The following is a 23,630-nucleotide window of genomic DNA, read 5'->3' on the forward strand; positions in this document are numbered from 1 at the left end:
ATCTTGGAAGTTGTTCTTTCCTGGAAACACACTGTGACATCCAAAGTGCCGTACCATATTCTTTCTGTGGCATAAGTGGCATAAGTGGCATCTCAAATGCATTACTGTCATTTAGAAAATGGCAATTATTAATTAACAGTTTTCATTTGCTGTATTTCTTCTTGATACACCAGAATTCATTTCTAAGACAATCTATTTCATAATGAGTAAACTGTCTCATCTCTTCTATGTTGACTTGTTACATGATAAAGGATCTTGCATTTGTGTCTGAAGCCTCTCTTCAAGAGAGGACAAGAGACACTGAGGTTTGTTGTTTCCATCTTCACTTCTGGAACTGCATAAGAAGTTAACCAGGATTTAAGTTAATTCCCTATATGCAAAAGAAAATACTGGTAAAGCAGAGATCTGAAAGTCCAGGTTTTCTTTTACTAAACATAGTAATTTTATACAGCTTTTGACCAATATTTTCTACTGATTTTGAATGTAAAATATAATAGATATTATTTTTAAAGAATTAGAAGGCGTATTTGCATCCTTGCACTAGATCCAAATTGCTGCTATTATTCTAAACCACAATTAATGTAGATTATAGGCAGCCAGTAAGACCACAAAGTAGTATAGTTTTCCAAGTGTGTAGATACCACACTGTTGACTCCATATGCATTGAAAACTGTATTTTCATGATTGACTTCATTGTCTTTTGATCACCTATTAGAGAAGACAAGCCAGTACTACAGAGATGCTCTTTTGTATGCCACTATAAACACTTGTAATGAGGAAAAAACCTTTTCTGCACAGTGGAGCTGTCTCTAGAGTTGTGTTCTGGTCACTGTGATACTCAAGCTGCCGTGCATTGGACTTGAGAACATATTGAAGACATCTGCCTCCTAAGACATTGCAATGGATCCTCTTCATGGGATGGCTGTAGTGATTGCATTTACAAAGAAACCTGAGCCAAACCTCCTGAATCTTTGTTCTGGTGAGGACATTCTAGTCACAGATAAGGAAAGCTTCAGAGCAGCACAGAAAGATAAGATAAGGATCTGTGAACTGAGAAAATGAAAATTTGATAGCCACAGCAGAGATATGAGACATCCCAGGACCCAGCAGAACAGAGCTATGATATTGCCAGAGGAGTGGACAGGTATGTTTGTCTTTTATTACTTTTGGGCACAGTCCATCTTTCTCACTGAGGGTACTCATGTCTGTTGGTTATATGGAAAGGTGAAACACCAAGCAGCATATCCCAGTTCACACAGTGGTAACAGGGATGGGCTTTATGTAAGTGCAGTGGGATTGCTAAAGCCCATCCAATTCAAAGCCCAGGGGACAAAGACTCATTTAGTCTGCAAAGAGCATTCTTTGCTGAGGTAAAAATGTACGTTCTGTACTCACTGAAGTGGTGTTCCTCTCAGAGCTCTACAGTGCACTACAGCCTGAAAAACAAGGTGTTCAAGTTCAGGTCTAGGCCTTTTGCAAAACTGTAATAGTTTGCCACAGAGAAACAGGGGCTGCACAGATGGTTGTTTGATCATCTGTGTAGGATCTGCCTTATGGCACTGCAGAATAGGGTTTTTTCACTCTTTCTAACCATTGATCTTTGTTAAAGAGACAAACTGTGCTGGGATTGTTTTCATCAGCTTTTGTTTGTTTCTGAAAACAACAAAAGGGAACTGTTGAGAGCTGTATTCAGTGTTGGCAATGAAGATCCCACTTTTTCTTTCCCATTGTCTTCTTCAATTTGCTAGCTAGTAACAACACAGTAACTGCCTTCTGCCTTCTCACACAAGTGTCCTGAAACATTTTGGTACATTTGCACCCAGGAGCGTTACTCCTGTTCAATCTGTTACTAAGCCCCATGTAGCTAGTATAGTTTGTTGCTGAATTATAGCTGAAACACCCCTAGAAAAGTTACTTCCATTTTAAGAAGAATTCAGAGCCTGTCTCACAAATCTAATTCTCAAATGTTGCTACAGAAATGGAAGGCTGAACAGAAAAGCAGTAACTGAAATGTGTTTGATTTCAAAAATTATTGTTCCCATGAGTATACCTGTGTCTATACTGGTTGGACACCCCAGGAGTCTTCACTCCTGATTTTCCATTGCCATTTTGTCTCCTTTGCCAAGAGGCACAAGGCTTGGTCTTTCTGCCACCCCTTCCTGTCACTGAGGAGCAACAGTGAACAAGGGCTAGTAAGACAGTCCCATTGCAAGGGGCTGCCAGGGTTAATCCTGGGTGGTTCTGATGTGCTCCAAGTGCCACACAGAACTTTGAGTGTGCAAGTGTTCTAGCTCAAGCCTTTGCAGCTCCCCCTCCTTGCTTCCCTGTTTATTAGCAAGGAAGCCAGCCCAGGGCTCAGGAGGAACAATGACCAAAGAACAGACTGCAGCTTGTAAACCAAAACCTCCCTTGAGGCTGCTACTAAAAGGAGATCAGAGAGAATTCCTATGCCAATAGGCATCTGGATTTCTCCCACACACACACACTCTCTTGCAGCTAGTACATTTCTGGTGCTGTATTTATTTGCTCCCTCCCTGGGCAGGTGGCAGGGAAGCCTGGGCATGGAGAGGTGCACAGGGCACAGCAATACTGTTGTGCTGCAGGGCTGATCAGAGCTTTCACACCAATCACACATGTCAGGGAGTCCCAGAGATGAAAAGGATAAAGCACTGGGTAGTGCCTCTATCAGGATATGTGGGCCCTGGCCAAAATGGCACACAGGTTGGCAGGCTGCCTTCAGTGACCCACCCATGCTAACATCTACCAGCTGGTGATGGTTCAGGAAGGGCTGTTTATGGTTTATTAAGACATTTGAGTTTACACAGTTTGGCAGCCTCACATGAGCTATGTGGAAGCAGCCACTGTTGTGAAGGGCTTGATGGAAGAGCTGGATTGAGCTGGCTGTGGAGAGCCCTGGCCACAAGGGATTAACCAGCTAGGTGTCATTTTACACTCAGTTGCTGGGGACCAGGAAATGGGAGGAGACAGGGACGAACCTCTGTGGTCTCTAGAACAGGGCTTTTGAGTAGCTGTGTTTTGGCAAGTCAGAGACAGCCTCTGAGTCTCATGTGGCATTCAGCACCAGAGATTTTTACCTCTGGAACTATCTATGGCTGCAAAAGCCCATGTAAAGGACTACATTGATTTCTTGCCTGGACAGCATCTGTAATCTTTTTTATGAGCATGAAATCAGTACATGAGAGGAAGGGTGTGTTATATACATGGATGTACAGGTCTGTACTGGCAGACCATATATATCTTCAAATGGACATACAACATTTGTCAGCTGTGGCAACTGCATTGCCTTGGATATTTAAACAGTATTGTTGAAAGTGTTTTATGTTTGAGGGGAGCTTTATATGAATCTATCAAAAGCAGGTGCCAGCAGTGATGTACATGTCTGAAGGACTAGGTTGGAACGGGGCTCATTTACACCAGGTACAGTTTGAGGGTAATAAGAAAGTTCCATTTTGGAATTTTCTTGCTGACCTAAATTCTATCTGTTCTTTTGAAGAAACATTTTGGAAAGGGTAAAAATTTTAGACTGAGTATGCCACAGCAGTAGCAGTTTAAAACCAGCAAATCATCTTACCCTCCAACAAAAAACTTGCTTATGAAAAAGTTAGCATCTCCCCCCACCCCCCAAATATTTATTTTTTACAAAGTTTTTGAGATTACTATTTTTTAAGTCTTGGCAGGTGAGACCAAGTTCAGGTCATCATGCAGAACAGGTGCAGACACCCCAAAGCCCTCAGAAACCACAACAGACAAGAGGTCTTCAGGGTGTGTCAGATCACAAATGAATAGGCCCAGTATTCAGGTACCCACAGATGCTCCTGCTCTGACCCCGAAATCATCTCTTAGAAACTCCAGGAAGCTAAAAGAGCTGAATGGAGACTTCAGTCACTCTGAAAATGGACTCAGCACCCTCTTTCCTTGTATTTGCCCACCCTTGGTAGGCTGACTGGGAGCCTTGCAGTTTGCATTTGGAACCCAATAGCCAGGATCTGTCAACTGAACTTAGAGGTTTTTGCAGACACAGTTTCAGTTGCAGGACTCCTGGAGCACAGCTCTGAGGAACAAAAGTCTTAAATTTATCTCTGAGCACTTCTCTTAGCAGCTTCCCTGCTTGGTGCATTTTCCTTCTCTAAGGAAACCTTCAAAAATTCCTCCTACAGGGAAAACCTTTAATACTTCAGGCTAATGGGGAGGGCTGAGGTCTTAAGATAGCTAAAGCAAGAATAGAAAACATCTCCCCTTTTCCATTCTTCCTTTCATCTGCTTTCTCATTCTCTTGCTTTCCCATCTCAACCACCTAGCATTCAAATACACTGCAGTTCTTCCACATTATCCTTTTCTTCTGCACCAACTGTCCAGCCATTTTGGAGAGTGTGGCCTTTGTGTCACCAAAGTACTTCCTAGAAGGAACATTACACTGCCAAGACGACCAAGGAGTGTTCCAGAAGAAATCCCCAAGGGCTGCCAGACTCTCAAGGTTTGGCACTTGGCCCTCAGCATGCGTAGTCTCTGACCCCCAGTTCTCTTTGTGTTAGCCTGGGAGCAGGAGAGTGGGTGCTGACAGTTTTTTCCTTGGCTTTGGGTGGGCCAGGGGTTCTTTCAGCTGCACTTGCAGGATTTCACCACCATGTTGGAGAGCTGCTCCACTTTGGGGGTCCTCCCAACATAGTACAAGATAGTGAGTGGCTCCAGGTCCTGGGGAACACAGCAGGGCGAAGCAGATGCCTCAGGGTTCAGCGTGTTATATAAACCCAGCACCTGCAGGAACAAAGGAAGTGTCGTGACAAGGTCAGGAATACATTTAAATTGGTTGAGGACAGGAAGGGGCTGCCAAGTCAACAAGTCTTGAGGTGTTTGCACTAGACTCATCAGAGGGTATTTCCCTGAGATGAGTAATACTCCCCTGTCACTTCCTGATCACGGCCTGCTTCTAAATGGTCTCACCTGCCCTGGCCTGACTCTTAGGAGTTTTTTGTTTTTTGGTTTTTTTTCCTAATGGTAATACCCTTGCTCTCTGTGACTGATGCCTGAGGGTTGAAGGAGTGCAAGTAGTCTCCTTTCATCTCTAATTTGGTACAGCAGTGTGTCACAATTTTTGCTTTTAACAAGGTTGGGTGTAACCAGCCTGGGGCCATGCTGTCTTGGATTCTATTAAAGAAACCAGAAGAAAGACTATCAGTGCTGCTTATTTCAACCAACATCTCCAGATAGCACTGGATGGATGCCAGTCCTCTCAAGTATCCACAATTCCCTCCCACCTTTGAACTGTCTGATGCTTTGTCCCTCCACTCCATCCTCCAAGTCATGACACTGTAATACTGGAGCCAGGACAGTCCTGTGGGACCCCACTGGATTCCTCCTCCCAGCTGGCCCCAGCCCACAGATGACTCTACACTACAGCCATGTAACCACTACAGAACAGCTGCCACCTTTCCTGCCAGAAGTGACCACTTCTCAGCAGTGAGCATGATCTCACCTGCACTAGTGTGGTCTCTTCAGTGCTTATCTGGTATAAATGACAGGGTCTGGTACATTCTATTTGAAGTACTTTACAGTCTTTGGAGATGAGAGGTGCTAAGAATACATCCTGTTCTATCATCTGGACCCATGGAATCACTACTGTTGTGGTAGAAACTCTCTGGGATCCTAAGCAAAGTAGCCCTGGCTGTACCACAGGGTACCATGTGCTCTGAGCCACTACTCAACAGCAAGTTAGACTGGTGAGTTTTTCTTTTCATCATGTCTTTCCTAAGTGTTGCCTGCAAGCTGTCAGCAGCTATATTGTAAAGTTTTCTTTGATCACTTCACTGACCTTAACGCTTGCTCATTTCCTTTGTTGTTTAAGATCATTAGGAGTCATTCTAAAGTCTCCTTTCTCTCACACTGATTCAGTCCAGTTACCTTCTGGAGAGCTTCTCAGGACAACCAGATGGTAAAGCTACATGCCCATTACCCTTTCAAAGCTGTTAATTCCCTTGCTTTGTCTTGTGGTTACTGCCCAGCATCTGTTCACTTCTTCATTCCCACAGATCAGCTGTTCCCACTGATATTAGTCCTTGAGCTTCATTGAACCTTACTGCTATGCAGACTGTCAAAAAAATGTTAGAATCTTTTCTGAAATATCATCCTTACCTAGTTATTTGTTCTTCGGCTGAATCTGTTTTTTCCAGTGACTTTTTTAGTGAAATCTGAAGTTAGTTTGCTAGTGAGCTGTTGCATTATCTGGATTGCTGCCTTTTGACTCTTGTGGGCAGAAGCACACAGGATTTTCCTCTGACTTTTCCTGCTTCAGCAGTAGACTGTCTGATCCTTAATCTGTCTCTCTCAATACTTCTCCCATGCCTGTGTTATTCTATTACTTTTATTTTTTTTCTGCTCTAGCCAGGCTCAGACTGCATTCTTCCCAAAGGCTGACCAGAGGTTGTGCTTAAGTTACCTAAAGACATTTGCTTTCTGCCAAGTTTTCACTCAAAAATCTCACTGCCTAGTAGCCTCCTCCCTGCTGTAGGTCAGGTAGGATTTATGCAGCTGGAAAGGATACCTGTGAAAAAGGATATCCTACTGAGTGGCTGTCTTCACTTCTGGAAATGGACATGGATTTCCCTACACTTTTGAGCTATAGCTGCCCTTTAGGAGCAGATGGCAGGCATATGCCATTGCACAACAGTTTTTCATAACAACCTGGCACAGAGTGTAGAAAAATCCTCTGTCCAGTGCAAACTGCAGGAGAAATTTAGGAAGAAGATAATTACCAGAACTGATTTTGATGTGAACAATTCAGTTAATACTATGGCCACTGCCAAGTAAGTACCCTAAAACCATCAGTTCTGCTCTTTCATATCTTATCTAAGAGACAACAGCATCTTCCTCATCAAGATTTGCCTGAAAGCAGACTCAGTACTGACTCCAAAGCAAGCACATTTTCCCTGCTGAACCACCCAGGCTTTTTTCTGCAGTTTCCTTGGAAGGTTTTTCACAAATACTGATCTGAACTGCTTATGCTGCTTTGGAAAGACTGGATATTGATCAGACTTAGGGAGGAAGGCAATCATAGCCACAAGCCCTGGCAGGATAATCTAGTGGATGTACCGTGCTGTGAGTGGTGTCTGCGCTGCGGAGGTACGGACAAGGGCCTGAACAAAAGTTAGCAAAGTAGCCCTTGGGCTCGTGGACCCATTTCCAGCCGAGGTCCTGTCGGAAGTCGATGTACAGAGGACGCACACAGCAGTTCTCCTCCAGGTTCCTGAAACACAGTAGTGAAGCACAGTGAATCTAAAGGGGGGCCTTACATGCAGTTGTGAGCTGCAGCTTCCTGAGCAGAAGGACTCATAGCAGCAGTGCTGGTGGCATGTGGTGGCTGCGTGTGCCAAGCACCAGGAGCAGCACAGCCAGGCAGCGGTGGCGGCTCAGGGGCGCTGCTGCTGCCAGGCAGCTTTCCCACCACCCCTGCCAGGCAGGACCCAGCTGCTCCAGCAACTGGCATGGGGCTGCTGCAGGTCCCGCTCAGCCTGTGCTCCTGGAAGCACAGCCTTGTGGATCTCTTTGAACCAGTGGCTCTGCCAGAAGCACAGAACAACTCTGCTGAGCTGGCCAGTGGCCCTTGTGACACAACCCCCGGAGGGCTCTGCCTTTTCCAGTGGCATGGAGTCTCACCCGGCCTGCCTGCCCCAGGCATGGGGTCCCAGCAGGATCCCTTCTCACTTACCGGAAACAGTAGTTGGTATCCAGGGCCCGTTTCTTTCTTTGGCTTCCCAACACGGGGCTCTCCAGTCGATGTGGGGGTAACATCATCAAGATGAGGTGGGGATTATGCAAGTCTTTCTGCTTCTTCAGGCGGCCCAGGTCCCCGCGGCCATAGTCATCCTCACTGTCAATGCCTTCAAAAAAGAGGATCCACAAAGAAGAAATCAGCAATGTTGCAAGAATGCAACAAGACTTTTCAATTTAACACTCTCATGCTTGCTCTTGAACCAGGTTCAGGCAGCATGTCTACTTCTTGCCTCACAGAGACCCCTTTATTTCTGGTAAATTTGACTGTTGCAGGCCTGAAATAGAGGCTTATGGGCCACCTGTTTTACCATTTGCAAACTGCTGGTGGGGCCATTAATCCATCCACTCACTCCTGGCTTGAATCCCAGGATAGGCAGGAAGATGAATGGTTTAAAGAAGATGTCAGATAATTGGCACTCTGCGGAACAGCCTCAGAAATGGAGCCTGTGGGGGCCAGTGGCTGCTGCCCAGGGCTGCAAGCCAGGAGGTTCCTAGTTCTTAGGCCAGCCAAGCCACTGACTCTCTGAGCCACCTCACACAGAATGCCTAACTTCCTTGTGTTTCAGTCACTCTAACTGCAAAGTAGAGCCTCTGTGGAAATCTGAGAAGGCATCAAGTTGAACTTCCCAGAGAGACACTGAAATATAAAATTACTCCTTTCTGCAGACACTCATGCAAACCCACCCAGCCTGCCCTTACTTCTTTTTGTAACCTATGTATATAGTGGATATACCCATAGAATGAACACACAAACCCAGATATGTTTTAAGACAAATGTTACACAATGTGAAGTGCTTGAATACACAAAGCAAGACCTCATTTTTTTCTTTATATGCTTGAGGCTTTCCCTTCCCCAACAACCTCCCCTAACCCAGCTCTTTATCACCTTTGAACTTGATCTCCAGGACTTCATGCAAATTCTCCAAGATGTCCCCGTTGGACTGAAAAGTATGGCAAGGACAGTGTATGCTAATTTCCAGGCCAAGGTTGGACTCTGCAAAGAAGATGACTCCGTGAGAAACAGTCTTTCTCAGCTGGGACAGCTCCTGGCATAAAGAAGTTTTAAGGAAGTTTTACACAGCTGTGCTAACCCCTAGACAATGAGTTGGTCTCAAAGTCAGGAGTGTTATCAGATTTGAGGAACAGATGCTGCCTTGGGAAGAGCAGAAAGAAAAATCCAGTAGCTTCAGCTTTGCCAAAAGCCTTGTTCTTGCTAAAGGGAACTTTCTAGAGAGGTAAGAAGGGTGCTTCTTGTTACTTTTTTTAGGCTATTCAGCATCCAAAAACATTTGTGAGCTTCAAGGAGCTTCCCTGGGAAAACAAGTATTTTGAAGAGCTGGCTTTTGGTATCTTAAATCAGTTTCACAATCCTCAGTACCTATTATCTGGCTTCTGCTTAGTGTCTGAAGGAGAAATCTGAAAATAAGCAAGTTGGATATGGACAAGTAATTTTACTGGAAGCATTCTTCTCAGCAGCTGCAACCTCCTGTTTTATTGAACTGCTAGCAGTCTCAATCACACAGACTTTCCAGAGGCAAATCTACTTTCATAATAACTTCCTGGACCAGTCATGCTGTGTGGGCCTGACTACAGGAACATAAGACTCTTATGAAAGCTCCTTTTTTATGTTGTGCCATGAATTAAAACATCTGGCTTCCTGGGGCATTGACAAGGTGCCTAGCACCATATATACTCTGTGATGTCTTGTCAGCTAGTGTGCCTGCCCAGAGCTTGCTGCAGTTCCAGCTCTGAGCTTCAGCCATCAGGGCACAACTTAGATTGCTTGAAATAGGAGGAGCCTGCAAGCTCACAGCTTACCCTTCCAGGGAGCAGCTGCTTGCCAGTACCTGCATTCCAGTCTTCAGTGGCACCTAGCTTCTATCTGTGTAGGCCAGTCCAGCTGTGAGTGGTGATGCCTTGTGCTCCAGCTGTGAATGGGGTCAGTGTTCTTGCTGGGAACTGCCCTGTAACTATCTGTTAGGCTGTCCAGCACTGGCAGAGGTGTGTTCTCTGCAGTGTTAAAGCCTCCAGCTGTCTAGGTGTGTCAGCCTCTGGTATTTCCTCACGTTTATACCTGACAAGCTGTACACAGCTAAATAAACCAGGATCCTTGCTGCTTTTTCCTATACTACATTTGCTCTAATTCACATCAAAATGTAAGCAAAGCATTTCTCATTTTCTATGATCATTTAGACAAGCAGAGGGGTCCCCTCTGAGCTTAGCTGTAAAGAATTTCCTCCAAGGAATAAATCCTTCTTCTGACTCAGCACACAGAGCTACATGGTGGGGCCTCCAGGAAAAGAGGCAGGAATATAGCAAATGTCAGACATTGAGGAAGCTCTCTGGAGGAAAGCTTGTTCTCAGACTGAAAGAACCTGTCCTCTCTGTGAACCAAGCTCCTGCAACAAGGGGAGCAGAAAGATACTTCCATGAGCATTGATCCCCATTTCTGTGGATGCCTTGCCACACAGTGCAGCTAAGACCCCTACCTCTGTGCAGGAGCCACTCACGCACGGTCTCGGTGACATCGAAGGACAGCCACTCAGGGGAGCCCCGTGTCTGCACATTCCTGCCGCTGAGGTACCGCTGCTTCGCTATGTGCTCATCTGGCCGAAGGATCTGTGTCAGAAGGAGTGGTGGAAAAAATCAGCCAGTGCCATGCAGAAGGAAGGGATGGCCTTTAGTCTTTTTTTTTCCCCTTAGCTTGCTAAAAACTAATTTAGAAAGTTGGTCTTGGCAAGTGAGACACCAGGAATACCCTGGGTCAGGTGAGAAGGACATGCTTCACAACCAACTTGAACTCCAGAGATCTACACAGTGCTTATTTCTGTATCCTAAGCAGCCCACCTCTCTCAATTGAGAATTGTTTAGGGACACATAGAGAGGCAGAAGCACATGGCAATTCATTTAATGGATGGGTTTGTTTTTGTATGCAGCTGTGCAATATGGATCTGGATTTCAGAGTAGAACCACCAGTGGTAAATGCAGCATCTGGCCACAAGTCACCTGCCCAGGAAGCCAATTTATTGAGTTCTCCCTTTGGCATTTTCAGGTGCCCTACATTCCAACTTTTGTCAAAACACAAAAGGGCTGTTCAGGTTTGGAGACCTCTGCCTCTGCTCTGACATCTCTTTCCACTTCCAGACAAACAACCACAGCACATTCAAGGTGTTCCTTCCTGCAGACCCACAGACCACTGAACCTATGGAGAAGCTCTGAGAACACCTCCTTGTCAGTTGTGTCATCTGGTAGAGAATTGCTCTGACCTTTGATGCTGGATTCCAGGAAGTCCTCAAGAAGTGCCACCCAAACACAATTTTAGCTGCACTCTTATGGAAAAGTGGACAGACATGAGCCTGTGGGAATGTGCTGCCTGGATGCTAAGCTGTATCATTAGGTGGTCCAGTTCAGCCTATTACCACTTCCAAGCCTGAACCATACCTTATTCTGTCAGTCCCTAGGTTAAAAAAAAACTCCAGATAAGTACAGGTGGCCTGAATTGTGCTTCTGGGGAGCTACTGCTGAAGGGAACATAGAAAGCAAGCACTATTTTTCTAGTAAATCAGTGACAAGACAGAGAGCTCCATCCATTGAATTAGCACCAACTGTCTGCAAAAGTCAAAGGAGTAAGACTGCCAAGGGTCCTACACATGATGTGACAGAAGGGTCAGAGCTGCTCCACTGATGAGGGGCTCCCCTTCCAAGTGGGAAAAGGGCAGCACCACATTGTAAAAGGAAAGGAAGGTGACTGTATCACTGCATATGGTGGAAGAGGCCTGGGTTACAGCATGCACTTTCTTCTCTCTTCTATGGGCTTCCACATATCAGCTGAGACAACCATTAAGGAGCCAAGCTATTCTGGGCTCAGAGACTGGGGAAGGTGATAAGAATACTCACCTGGAAGAGCTCAATGCGCTGCTCACTGCGTTTGGAGCTTGGGTTGGGCACGCGCAGCACCCGAAACTCAGCCCGGAATAGGTTGGTGCTGTTCTTCTCTGCTGACGACACATTAAAGCGGAACACATTGGAGGTGACACCTTTTGGACAAATGCCCAACTCATCTAGCAGAAAAAAAATAGAGAAACACTGAGAATCACATCTCTGAGGGGCAGGATCTCAAGTAAGTATTGTTTGAGAAAGAGCTTTCCAGTAGAGACTTGTCATTCAAAAGTCTTGCCACCTGTGAAGCATGGCTACCTAGCTCGAGATAACACAGGATGAATTCACTCAAATTCGGTCTACATTGCAACATTTTGCAAACATTCCCCCTACTGCCATCATTACTTCAATGCTACAAGATGAAGAATCAGTAGAGATCAACCACAGTATGTTTATTATTATGTCTTCCAACTCTGCTCATCAAACGTTGCTAATACTCATGAGTTGGCTGCATCCAAAATGACAACCCCAGTCCAGGCAATGGGACAATCTCACTTGCAGTTAGTGGGGCCTATTCCCAACAGCTAGGATGCTGTTACTCTGCTCATGAGGAGACACGAAGCTACATACAAAGTGATCCCATAGCTGCTGAATCTTAGTTTTACAAATCTTGACATTGCCTCCTAGAATGGAAGCCACCCAGTGTCAAAAACCACAAAGCATGAGGTGTCAAAGACTTTATGGCAGTGATTATCCAATGTGTACTGAAAGAACTGGGGTTTAAAATTGGTTCTCACTCATGAACTGGAGAAGGACTTCATTAATAGTACTGGGCCTGTGGAGATACACATGAGCAGGAAATAATACAGCAATTTTCTGCTTCCATGTGTGCCTGCTGAACAGAAAAACCCATTTCACAGATGCCTCAAAAGAGAGGAGGTAAAATCTTTAATGTCCAAAACAGAGTCCTCAATAGCAAGTAACACTTTCTTCAAAGGGACCATTTTGGTCTCATGGAAGTCTTTGTTGTTGCTGTCATTTTTCTCCTATTGACCTTGTTAGCCTTCAAGTCTCTAGCATCGTGAAAGCTTCCTGCAAACAAGACAAAGCAGTTCTTGCTCCATGTCCACATGCAGGTTTGTTTGCAGCCCTGCAGAGCCTTTCAGATGACCTCTGACTGTTGTCCAATGCAGCAGGAGGCTCTTATATCTGCTGATATTTAAGTTGCTTCTAAACAAATGGACAGAAAGAAACAGAAAGAAAAACTATCACCTGTTCCCAGGCATGGTTCCAGTCTTTGACAAATAGGCTAGAAGCCCTAGCTGGAACAACCTTCAAGTTACATTCCTGACGTCCTGCAGGCCCTTTTTTTGATCTCACCGTAAGTATTTCCCCTGAGAAACAGCTTCTGAAAATGGGATAGTGTGAAACAGCACCTGACTGCAGAGGTTCACCTCCCATGCCAAATTCTGATTTCAGCAACACTGATGTTCACTCATATCAATGGAGATTAAGGTCTTCCTCTTGTCTTACACACAAATTCAGCAAGCAGGACCCTGCCAGTTTTCAAGGATGTGTTTTTAGGGTGCTGAAATTTTACTCAGTAAGCTAATGACCAGATGCTGACACTGGGCTTTAATTGGAGGAGGTTTTGTCATTACTACTACTGAACAGATCAGCATTCCCACACAGGAAAGTCTCTAGCCGTTATTGAAGAGGTGGCTGTTCACACATCCCAGGAGACCAGATCCCACTGCAGGCACGAGCTGGCCTGCCCAGCCCAAAAACCCTGCAACACAAGGAGTACCCCAGCCACACACATACTCCTACTGTGGGGACTCCAGCCCTGTGACCAATTCAAGGCTTGATGCTGCAGAAAAGCCCAGCAAAAACCCAAGTTCTCATTAAGCGCCCAAAGACATGTTCTAGCTGAAGTATAACACTGATTACTGTTCTGTATCCTAGAGCTTGGCAGATACTGTGTTTCAATAGCCCCTGAAGCTGCTTTGCACATTTAGCCCTATTAATAGTGCTGTTAACAGCCTGCCCTTTCATTTCAGACCTGACTGCCTGGCCGTAAGGGGTGTCCCAATTATCGTTAGAAATGCCTTTTTGCATCAGACCACTGGTCAGTCCAGCTCAGTATGTTTCCTACAGCAGTGCTTTTTCTGACAATCTCTTTAGAAGCTGCAAATATGGTCCTACAACACAGAGCTGATGAAAGACACCTAATGTGTTATCATCTCCTTAATGCTTTTGGCTAAATTAGACAGCCATGGTGATAAGACATTACATCTATTGTAATTCACCTGCTGTAAAAGAAAGAGCCACATTGCTTTCTACCTACTTCACCATCAAGGTGCTGCTCTTGGGAGACCTTCCCAATGAAAACAGTAATAGCTCTTTTCCCTTCCCTAAAAGTGTCATGTTCCCTTTGTACCCTGGGAACAAGCCCTCTGTGATGCAGAAATGGAGCTGTGTTCAGTGTTTCATTCCAAGCCCTGGGAGGCTAGAGTCTGTTTCTCTTAGCACGGGGCTCAGGATAGAGGTCTCACTCCCAGGAAACTTGACAGCTTTGTGGCAAAGTGCTTTTTTGCACGAGGTCACAGTCAAAGGGAGCAAGGGGATTTTTCAGGGAATTTGGTCCAGACCCAGCTAAGGTGTGTTAATCACACTGGAATCCAGACCTGTTCACCACCAGCACAGAACAAAGCCTGGAGGCAATATTCCTGCAAGCTCTCCCAGTCCACAGCTCTCAGTGGCAGTAACCAAGCCTGGAGACCAGGACCCTGGACACCCTGTGCACCCATGCCAGACTGTCTGGTATGACACAGCCTCACAACTGGACCCAGCTATTACTGTGGAGTCGCACCCAGAGCTGTTCACTGCACCAGTGATGAGACCAGCAGCCTCTTTGTGTGGATAATGTAATAGAGAGAGCAGGTTCTTTTGGGACCTTCCACCTTCCTACCACTGCTCTACATGAGGTGCAGGCTCACCACATGCTGCTGGATCCAGCAGAAACAGCTGTTGTTTCTGGCAAGCCCCAGGAAGGCTGATGGCTGTGCAGTTCAAGTTCGATGAGAAGGAAGGGTAGGCTGGCTGTGAGCAGGTATTGCCTCATGCTGTATTTTACCTCTAAATCACCAAGGTGTTTCGTGCCAAAGCTGCATAACTTTAGAGAAAAAAGTTGATCCATCTGCAACTCTGCAGGTGGCAGGTTTGGAGGGAATAGATGCTTGGCCCTAGTGACCCATGACTTTAATTGCCTTGTCTCTCAAGCTGCCTTGGAAAATGGCATCTGTTTTTCCCTCAGGAAGGTAAGCAAAAAGCTATTTTCAGGACTGTTGCAGATGCTTCCCAAGCTTGAACATAACCAAGTCAGATCTGATCACATGAGTTTTATGAGATCCCTGAAGTGAATGGCTGGTCAAAAGTAAGTTATTCTCTGAAAGAAAATCCCTTTAAATTGAGGCAGTGTACCTGAGAGGCACAGGGGAAAAGACCATTCTGTGAGTCACCAAGCAGCTCAGAGAAGGGATGGAGAACTTGGCTCTCTCGTCTGCTATTTTTGCTCCTCAGCTCTCCTCACTTTTGGGCTTTGCATCTTTGAAAAGGATGAGTTCTCCGAGCCAATATGACAGTTGACTAATAGTCTGGAGCTAGAACAGTTTGTGTGAGTGTGCACACATTTCAGACTTGTCTGTATCATCACTGCAGTTCCTTCAATGGAGTAGTCCTCCCCTTCCCCCCCCCCCCCCCCCCCAGGAGACAGGCTTTGGCTCAGAGCATGCTCTTAGATCACCACCTGGCACAGTGACAGAGTCATGGGAAAGTTGAACATCAGCCACTTCTGAAGATCCGGGGCCAAATTCAGCCATGGTGTAAGCAATGAAACTCCCCAGGTTTCAAAAAGAGCATGTCTCTTGCCACCACAAACTGTCTGGAGCTAGTCTCCCCCGGTGGGACCAAATTACAAAGTTCCCTCTTTCTCTGGGTGGTGGCATCTACACTACCCACTCCCAGAAATTTAATCTCAGCACTACTTGGTCTTTTGAACCTAGTATCCTATGGGCACATGGCACAGGATCGTTTCTACAGGAATTTTCCCAAAGCCACAATCCCTACTCATCACTCCTTTTCATGCACTGTTTCTTCATTCCACTTTCCCCTCAATTTTAGCCAAATCCACACCCCTAACTTCATTTGCCACTGTTGTGCTTTGTGTTTTCCCCACCTCCTTCCTCCCAAAATGCATAGTGTGGCTGTACTATTTTGCAAACACTTGGTTTTCCCATAATATATGTTTATAGTTTCACAAATGACACTTCAGTAGATCAAAACCGCTGAAATACAGGTAACCTTTGCCCTTTCTGTTCCTTGAATCTCAGTGTCTGCTGAGCTAAGAGCTAATCATATAACCATATGGAATGCAGTCTGCTAAAGATTAAGTAAAATTTGTTGCATTACCAAATTGTAGCTTATTCCAGCTCATCATACGTCAAGATTAACATAAACCTGGCAGAGTAACTGCATTCTGTGGCTGCCTCCACCAAGTCACAGCTTCTCCCCAAAACTGCTGGTGTTCAAATCTTGTCCCCAGGGTGGCACAACATCACAGGAGAACACCCTGGATAGTGGTATGACCGCACCTTCCAATTCTAAGGAATCCCAAACAAACCAAAATGACTGCTTGTGTCTACATGTGCTTAGCATCTGCAATCTGCTTTGAGTTCATGTCTGCTTAGTCTCTGTATCTGCTCAGCTTCTGCACCTGAATCTGTTTAGTGTCCACATCTGGGCTTGCTCATCATCTGCTTCACACCTGCTCAACATCTGTCATGTTTTCTCAGCGCCTGTGTTCCCTTGGGGGTCCCTTTGGCATCACTGTCTGCTTTACACCTGCTCTGCATCCCTGTTGTCTTCTGCTCGCTCTCTGAACGCTCACACTATCTGAGTAACATCTTCATCAGTGTCCTCCAAGCAGCAGTCTCTTCAGCAAGCACCTCTCCACCTTCTGACTGCCGGCGCGGGTGCTGCACGGACCGGGCAGTTGCCGGTATCTCTGCGGCAGGCGCTGGAGCTTCGGGGAGGAGGCCGAATACCTGCTGTCACCCAAACAGCAGACCTGCGCTGTCTCCCCGCCCGGTGCGCAGCATTCACCCCGCCACCCGCACGGCTTGCCGCCTTGTCCTGATGTCAGGGCTCTAGGCACGGGCTTCTAGGCACGGGCTCGGCTCGCCGCTGCCGCCGGGGCCTGGGCCGATGCCGCTCCGGGACCCCGCCACCCACCTTCCCCACTGCCGGCAAAGCCCCGCGCCGTGCCGAGCGCCCCCCGCCCCGCGGCTCCCGCTCACCTCCGTACCGAGCACGGCCGGGCGGAGACGCGCCCTCCGCCCCGCCGGGGAAGCGGCCCCTTCGGCGGGGGCCCGGCGCCCCTCGGCCCCGGCTGGCCGTCCCTCCCCCGCGCCCGGCATCCCGGGCACTCTGCCCCGCGGGCGCGGCACCCCGGCCGGCACGGGGGGAGTCCCGCACTTACTGTGTTCGGGGAGGCCCTGGATCATGTCAAATTTATGAATCTCTTTGGCATAGTATTCTGACTCGGTGTTGTCCTGAGAGCAGCTTTCTTCCTTCTCCTCCTCCATCTCCTCCAGCAGCTCCCGAGTGCTGTTATAGAGGGCCAGGATCTGGTAGGGCACATGGGCCGGCCCCGCGGTCTCCGGCGGGCTGGTGAGCCGCAGCTTGCTCAGGATCTGCCCTCGGATGGCCTCTACCCTCTTCTTCTTGATGTGGTCCAGGTCCAAGGTGGTGCAGGACGACAGCGAGAGGCTCACGGTAGCGAAGCTCAGCAGGGAGAGCAGCACCAGAGCCCTTTGCACGTACATCTTCATGTGTGAGGAGGCGGCAGCGGGGGCCTCCGGGAGAGACCCCCGAGCGGCGGCGAGAGGGCGCGGGGAACCGGGCGGTGTGCTGGCGGCAACCTCCCCAGAACCCGCGGGCTGAGGCTTGGCGAGGAGGTGCATGAACTCACTGCGCCGTGCGCGACTCAGGACTTCCAGGAAGAGCTGGCAGCGCTCCGCAAGGAGAAGCGGCAGGCGCCGTGCCTCGCCGCGCCGCGCTCCTTCCCCATGCGCCGCCCCGCGCCCCGCAGAGCAGGGGGCGCCCCGCCGCGCCGCGCCGCCGCACGTGTCAGCGGCCCGCACCGCCCCGCCGCCGCGGGGGGAGCGCCGCGCCCGCCCCTCTCGCTGCACCATTCATGCCCCCGCCGGGCCCCGCGCCCTACATCGCCCGGTGCCCGGCCCTTGGCGGCCGGGAGCGTGGCACCGCCGCGCTTCTCGCCCAGCCGAGAGCGCTGCCGCCGGGCCGTCCGCCGCGCCCGTGGGTTCCGCTGACCGTCGTGCCCTGGTCCGTACACCGACACCGCTCCACACCGGCCCGCCCGCGCACACTGCCGCTCCCCCGGCCCCGACGCTGAAATTTTATACCTCCCTCCCATGACGTCCCCGGGACGGGGCTCGGGCGGGGGAGGGAGCTCCAAGCCCGGCCTTCGGCCGCGCCAGCCCCGCGCTAATGGCTCCAGCAGCCGCGCAGCCCCCGCCGCTCCCCCCATCTCTCCACCCTCCGCCGCCCCCCGCGCTCGCCGGGGCCGCCTCACCCCGCGCACCCCGGGCCCCTCGGCGCGGGGCGGCCCCGCGCGCCCTCCGACGTGGCCGCCGCACCGCCCCGGCGGCGGCGCGCTGGCGCCCCCTGCTGGCGGTACTCGCGCGGCGGCGGGCGGGCCCTTCGCGGTGGTCCGGGCGGCGCGGGGAGGCCCCTCCCGCTTCCAGCTGCGAAATCGCATTAAAAGCCGCTAAAAATACCCCGAATACTTTCCTGATGTGGTTTCTTTCCGAGGGAGGGAGGGGCCGAGCGGCGGGGTTCGGCCGCCGCGCTGCGGACGGGGGGCTGCGGCGGGACTGGCGGCCCCGCGGGTCGAGCGCGGTGGCGGCAGGGTCAGGGCGATGCCCCTGGGCCCTGAAAGCCGGTGGCAGACGGAGCTCCGGGGGGTGTCCGGTCACGGCGGCCCTCGCTGCGGTGAAGGGGCTGCGTCGGGCATCCGACAGGCGGGAGACAAAGCACCGGCCGTGCATGGGGTTGTAATTCACAACCCGGGCCCATTCGGGTCTCTCTCCCGGGGCGTGCCCTCACTACGGCCACACCGGCCTCCCGCCTCAGTGCCGCGGGCTGGGCCGGGGAGACCAGAGAGGAGTCTCTTCTCTTGGCATTACCTGGACCCTGCCCCCAGCACCCAGCCCTTCTCCCGGAGCCAGCAGAGGGGCAGCCCCTGAGCCAGTGGCTTTGTGCCTCCCCAACCCATGGCAGCCGCTAGCAGCACTGGCAGCGCTGCTGAAGGACAACCGCTGGGTTGGCGGTGCGTTAGAAAAGTGGGGCAGGGACAGCTCCTGCTGTGAGCAGGTGGGAGCAAAGTGGGATGTGAGCAAAGTGGGATGTGGGCAGAACTCTCTGTGGAAGCAAGTCCTCTTGCATAAAGCAAGATCTTTATGCTCTGGGAGAGGTGGGGCCCCGGTGGCATGTGGCCCCTTGGAGCCGTGGTGTCCAGGAACAGCAGGCAACACTGCAGCTGGAAACACTGGGCATAGCTGCGGGGAGCCTTCCCTTACCTGCATGTTCGCGGGCCTTGGGCTGGGAGAGCACTGCAAGCTCAGAGGACAGTGGCTAACCCAAGACATGGAATGTGGAACAGGAAATCCACAGGCAGCTGGGGGTGCTGGATGCCCTGTGAGCCGTTTTGTGCAGCTCTGAGGAGATGTAAGGGTGAGCTGCTCACTGTTTGCTTGTGCTTTGCTTGGGCAAGAGGAATTAAGAGTTCTTTGATGGAGTGACAAAGATGTAACAAGATCTAGTAGCTTCAGGATGATGTCAGGCAAATTTTGACATGAAGTAAGATGCAAATTCTGACTGTTGACATTAAGTATCCATGGAATATTATGTAGGTTGGGATGGATGTTTCTAGAGCTCCCCAGACACTTCTGAAATGTATTTTGGATGCTTTTCCACACTGGGATCTCCTCTACCCTGCTGCCAGGTTGGAGGTCCCACTAAATGCAGTCAAATTGATTGCTTTGGACTCCACTAATCCATTTGCTACAGTGCCACATGGTGAGTTATTAGTTAAGATGGAGATAAGTAGAGAAATTATAAGAAATTACGAGAGTTTCCCAGAGGCTGGTCCTGGGCCCAGGTTTTATTAATTATCTTGGCATGCCAAAATGGATGTGCTAATCAAATTGGCTGCTTATCCAAAACTGGAGACATAGTCAATATAGGGGAGGACTGGGATATCCTATACAAGGGGTAGGATATTTTGAAGGGGGTAGCAATTTTGAAGGCTAATACAGGAGAAATGGGATGAAATACAATAGTACAAAATACAAGGTTATATTGCTAATGGCTGAGATCAGACATTTTTGTTACAAGCTGACAGCGGGAGCTTGCTGTCGGAAGTAAAATAGGAGAAGGATGTAGGTGTCCTGCTGGTTCCAGTACTGGGCCACTCACTTTCTGCTCCAAGTGTTGGTCTGTGAGTTGAAAAGAGGTGAGGAAGCCCCATGGTCTGACATGCACTGGAAGCAATGCTGGTGGCTGTGAGCAGCAGTCATTAACAGGTTGCACATCTTGTACATGCTGTAATCCAGCTAGGCTGAGGGAGAGCCTGACAGGGCTACTGAACATGTATCATAGGAAATATTTCACACTTGGCAACTCTGGCTGGGGTTTGACAGTCTGAGCTGGAGCTGATGTAACACGAATAGCATCTGTTCTCATGGCGATCAAGACAGGCAAATGTGTGGGCCTTTGCTGCCTGTCAAAGCCGTTTCCACCTTCCAGAGGGAGGGATGTCTTGCTTGAAGCTTTTCAATTGTTAGGGGATTTTGTTCTGGAGCTTACAGAAATAAAAATATTTGCAGTTGTTTCCCTCCTCCAAAACCCCTTAGAGATTGGGAGGTGCGTGGAGGAAAAAAAACCTGCAGAAAAATTAAACTGAGATGCTTGGAGCTGCCAGCATGGGGCTAGTGTGGAGCAGGATACAGCAGCAGTCTTTGCTGAGTGCTTCACTTCCCAGTGGAAGCTTAATGTTTTAATGAATTGGCCCATATCAAAATTGTGAGTCTGGCTGCCTGCCTGATGGGAAGATTGGGTGAGGAAGAAAGCACTGTGCTGTGTCACTTGTTGCTACTGGAATTGCCCTGCATCCCATAAATCCTACTGCTGTCAAAGACCTGCTTTAGAAAACCTTTGGCCACTCTGAATAAGGTGGACATTGTGCAGCCATGTGGGCTTTCCACCATAGCTGTAGCTTTAACTACATGTGTGTGCCCTTGCTTTAAAGGGGGTCTAGGACCAGAAGCATATGGGAGGGCTCAAGTGTGATTGCTTTCCCAGACTTTCTCATGGATAGGAGGACCAGACACAAGCTCTATTCATATGTCTGCCAGTCAAGAAGAAATCAACAGTAAACAGCACTAGTAGGGGACTCTGTTAGTCCTATTCTGTGTGATCAGGTTTGTGTTGGAACCAGATGGAGGGAGTCTGTGCTTAGATGTGAGAACTTGTCCGTGAAAGGAATGCTTGTGTGGTTCTCACTTGCTGTTCAGCTTAGAGGGGGTGGCAGCAGTGTGATTTACAGTGAGGGCAGAACCAAACAAGTAAGGCAGAGTGAGAGCTGAGAATACACCTGAAACTGTACACTGGGAAAGAGAAACCCTGGCACTGCAGACCTGAACTGGACAGAAAGCAAGCACTGAAAACAGCTTTGGACAACCACAGCAGCACCAAACATTTGTCCTGGTACCTGGCTCAGTTGGTTAAGTGGAGCCAATGTAGGGCAAAGGTCAAATACTGCCTGTGGAGTCACCAGTAAGACAGAGGAGAATTAAACTGTTCAGAAAATGTAACCCCAACACTTAAAGCAAGCAAAATCCACTTTGGCCACAACATGAAATGGTGGATGAAAACTCTTTTGCTCCTGTTGCCCTCCCCAAGCAGGCAAATCTTTTAGGGGTAGGTGACAAACCCCATTCCAATAAGTGGAATTCAGAGGGACTAGAGGTAGGACAGATTTTAGGTTTTGTTCTTTCTGCACATCTGCTCCTCTCTCTCATTGAGAATCTCTGAAGTCAGGAGTCAAAATTCTGAGGCAAGGCTCAGTTCCCCAAGTCTTTACATGTTTTCTTTCCTGCACATGAACTTCACCCTCCCTCAACTGGCCTGAGAGTTCTCTCCCTGGGGTAGGCAGCAAGCAGCACAGAGTAGCTTGGGGGAAAATGGGAAGTACAGGTATACTGGCTGGGATGGGGACCCAGGGAAATTGTGAGGAGAAGCTTGGAGGGGGAGGGCAGTTCTACACAAGTAAATGCACTGCTGCTTCCTGATCTGTCTGTCCAGGGTGGCACCTTGTATGGCTCTACCCTGGCTCTGGGAGGATCAACCTGCCAGCTACCTGTGTGGGAGCACAGCTGGCAATGTATTCCTATTTAAGGATTCCTGCCCCAGGGATGCCTTCCTGTTTTAGCAGGCATTGCTCTGGATGCTATCATGCTCCTCTTGGGATGCTCTATTTCTGATCAGAAGGTCAGCTGTAAGTGTATTGTAACCCCAGAGCTACAGTCCCATCTGTCTCCTGGCATCTGTGTAGCTGTGCTGCTGCAGCAGCTGTTTGGAGGAGCTGGGGAGAATTGAGAAATGCAGGGCCATATTCCCATGGGCTTGGTGGTGAAGCATGGAGCTAGGTGCAAACTCCTTCTCTACCTCATGAATGCTTGAATCTGGAATTAAAAGAGAAGAACGAAGTATATGGAAGATCATCATTTCATAAAGCCCAGTGAGCCTGGCTTCAAAAAAGGAAAATCATGTCTCACTTACTGAATTCCTTGAACATGTCAAGATTTGTAAAGGGAGATAATATCTTTTATTAGGCCAATTGATACAGCTGGAAAAAACACACAAGCTTTCAGGCACAGAAACCCTTATTTTATGTTTTCTTTTCCAGCTATATCAGTTGGTCTAATAAAAAGTTATAACCTCTGCCCACAAATCTTATTTCACTTAATCCTTAGATCATCACAGCACAAGTACTTCAACATGTCAGTAGGAATGGAAAAAAGGAGAATTATTTGATACTATTTATTTAGATGACTTAAAGTTCCTCAGCCAAAACATGAGCTTCTACAAAAGCCAAGCAGGTATAGAGTGAAATCTAGTGCCATTAGTAAAAGGTATTCCTAGGAGGCTTAAAGGTTTACTTAGAGAGTCAATTTTCATCATGGCAAAGTGTTAGCAGTGTAGTTTGTGGTGTGGTACAGTTCTCTATTGTAGCAGCAGAAGAAATTATTTAGGCTAATGAGGATAGGTGAAAATTGTGAGATAGGAGAAAAAAAATATAGGCAAAGGAACAAAGTACTGGAAAACAGAATGTTTGTTAAACATGTGGAGCTAAAACCAGATTTATTTACAATTAATCTGTACATCTGTCCAGCCAAGAAACAGACTGGGGTCGTTTTATACAGCTCAGTGGAAATCTCTGCACAACTCACTTGTGAGAACCATGTGTGCTATGGTCGTTGTGCTTACATTTGATCCTTGGCACCGCCTCCACCGTGGGCTCTGGGGACCGGCTGCCCCATCTGGAAAGCTGTGTTAGAGAGCCAGGGAGAATTGGGAAGAGCATCAGGAGCCATCAGGAGACTTTGGCTAAAGCCTCTATCATGAGACAGATGTGTAAGGCTAGGATTTATTTGCCTTAGTGGGAACTTAAAAAGTGTCTTCGGCAAAAAGCTGGAGAAGGCAGAGCGTCAGACTGTTCCTGGCCTGCCGCACCGCAAGTGGAACTAGAAAGGGCTAACAGAGTACCCGCATGAGATGCTGCAGCACAGGTGTCCCCCTCAGTCAGGCCAAGGTTTAAC

General features: G+C 48.5%; 1 protein-coding gene across 1 annotated transcript; it reads right to left on the reverse strand.

Moving 5' to 3' along the window:
* Positions 1-1,137: 1,137 nt before the first annotated feature.
* Positions 1,138-17,921, reverse strand: TGFB3 (transforming growth factor beta 3). Its single transcript, XM_066551495.1, has 7 exons — positions 17,207-17,921; positions 11,686-11,849; positions 10,278-10,407; positions 8,675-8,782; positions 7,724-7,895; positions 7,108-7,261; positions 1,138-4,776 (listed from the first exon to the last, which is right to left on the reverse strand). The coding sequence occupies exons 1-7, from the start codon at positions 17,919-17,921 to the stop codon at positions 4,618-4,620; spliced, it is 1,602 nt and encodes a 533-aa protein (XP_066407592.1). The 3' UTR covers positions 1,138-4,617.
* Positions 17,922-23,630: the final 5,709 nt, after the last annotated feature.

Source organism: Molothrus aeneus, chromosome 6 (assembly GCF_037042795.1).
Source record: "Molothrus aeneus isolate 106 chromosome 6, BPBGC_Maene_1.0, whole genome shotgun sequence".
NCBI lineage: Eukaryota > Metazoa > Chordata > Aves > Passeriformes > Icteridae > Molothrus > Molothrus aeneus.

Bases quoted from the DNA above. Each gene is read 5' to 3' on its own strand.
- TGFB3 (XM_066551495.1), bottom strand. From the start codon at position 17,921: ATGGTGCAGCGAGAGGGGCGGGCGCGGCGCTCCCCCCGCGGCGGCGGG. The intron at 7,896-8,674 runs GTGATAAAGAGC...TCTTTTTTGAAG, and splicing joins CCTGGAGATCAAGTTCAAAG to GCATTGACAGTGAGGATGAC. The intron at 7,262-7,723 runs GTAAGTGAGAAG...ACTGTGTTTCAG, and splicing joins GATACCAACTACTGTTTCCG to GAACCTGGAGGAGAACTGCT.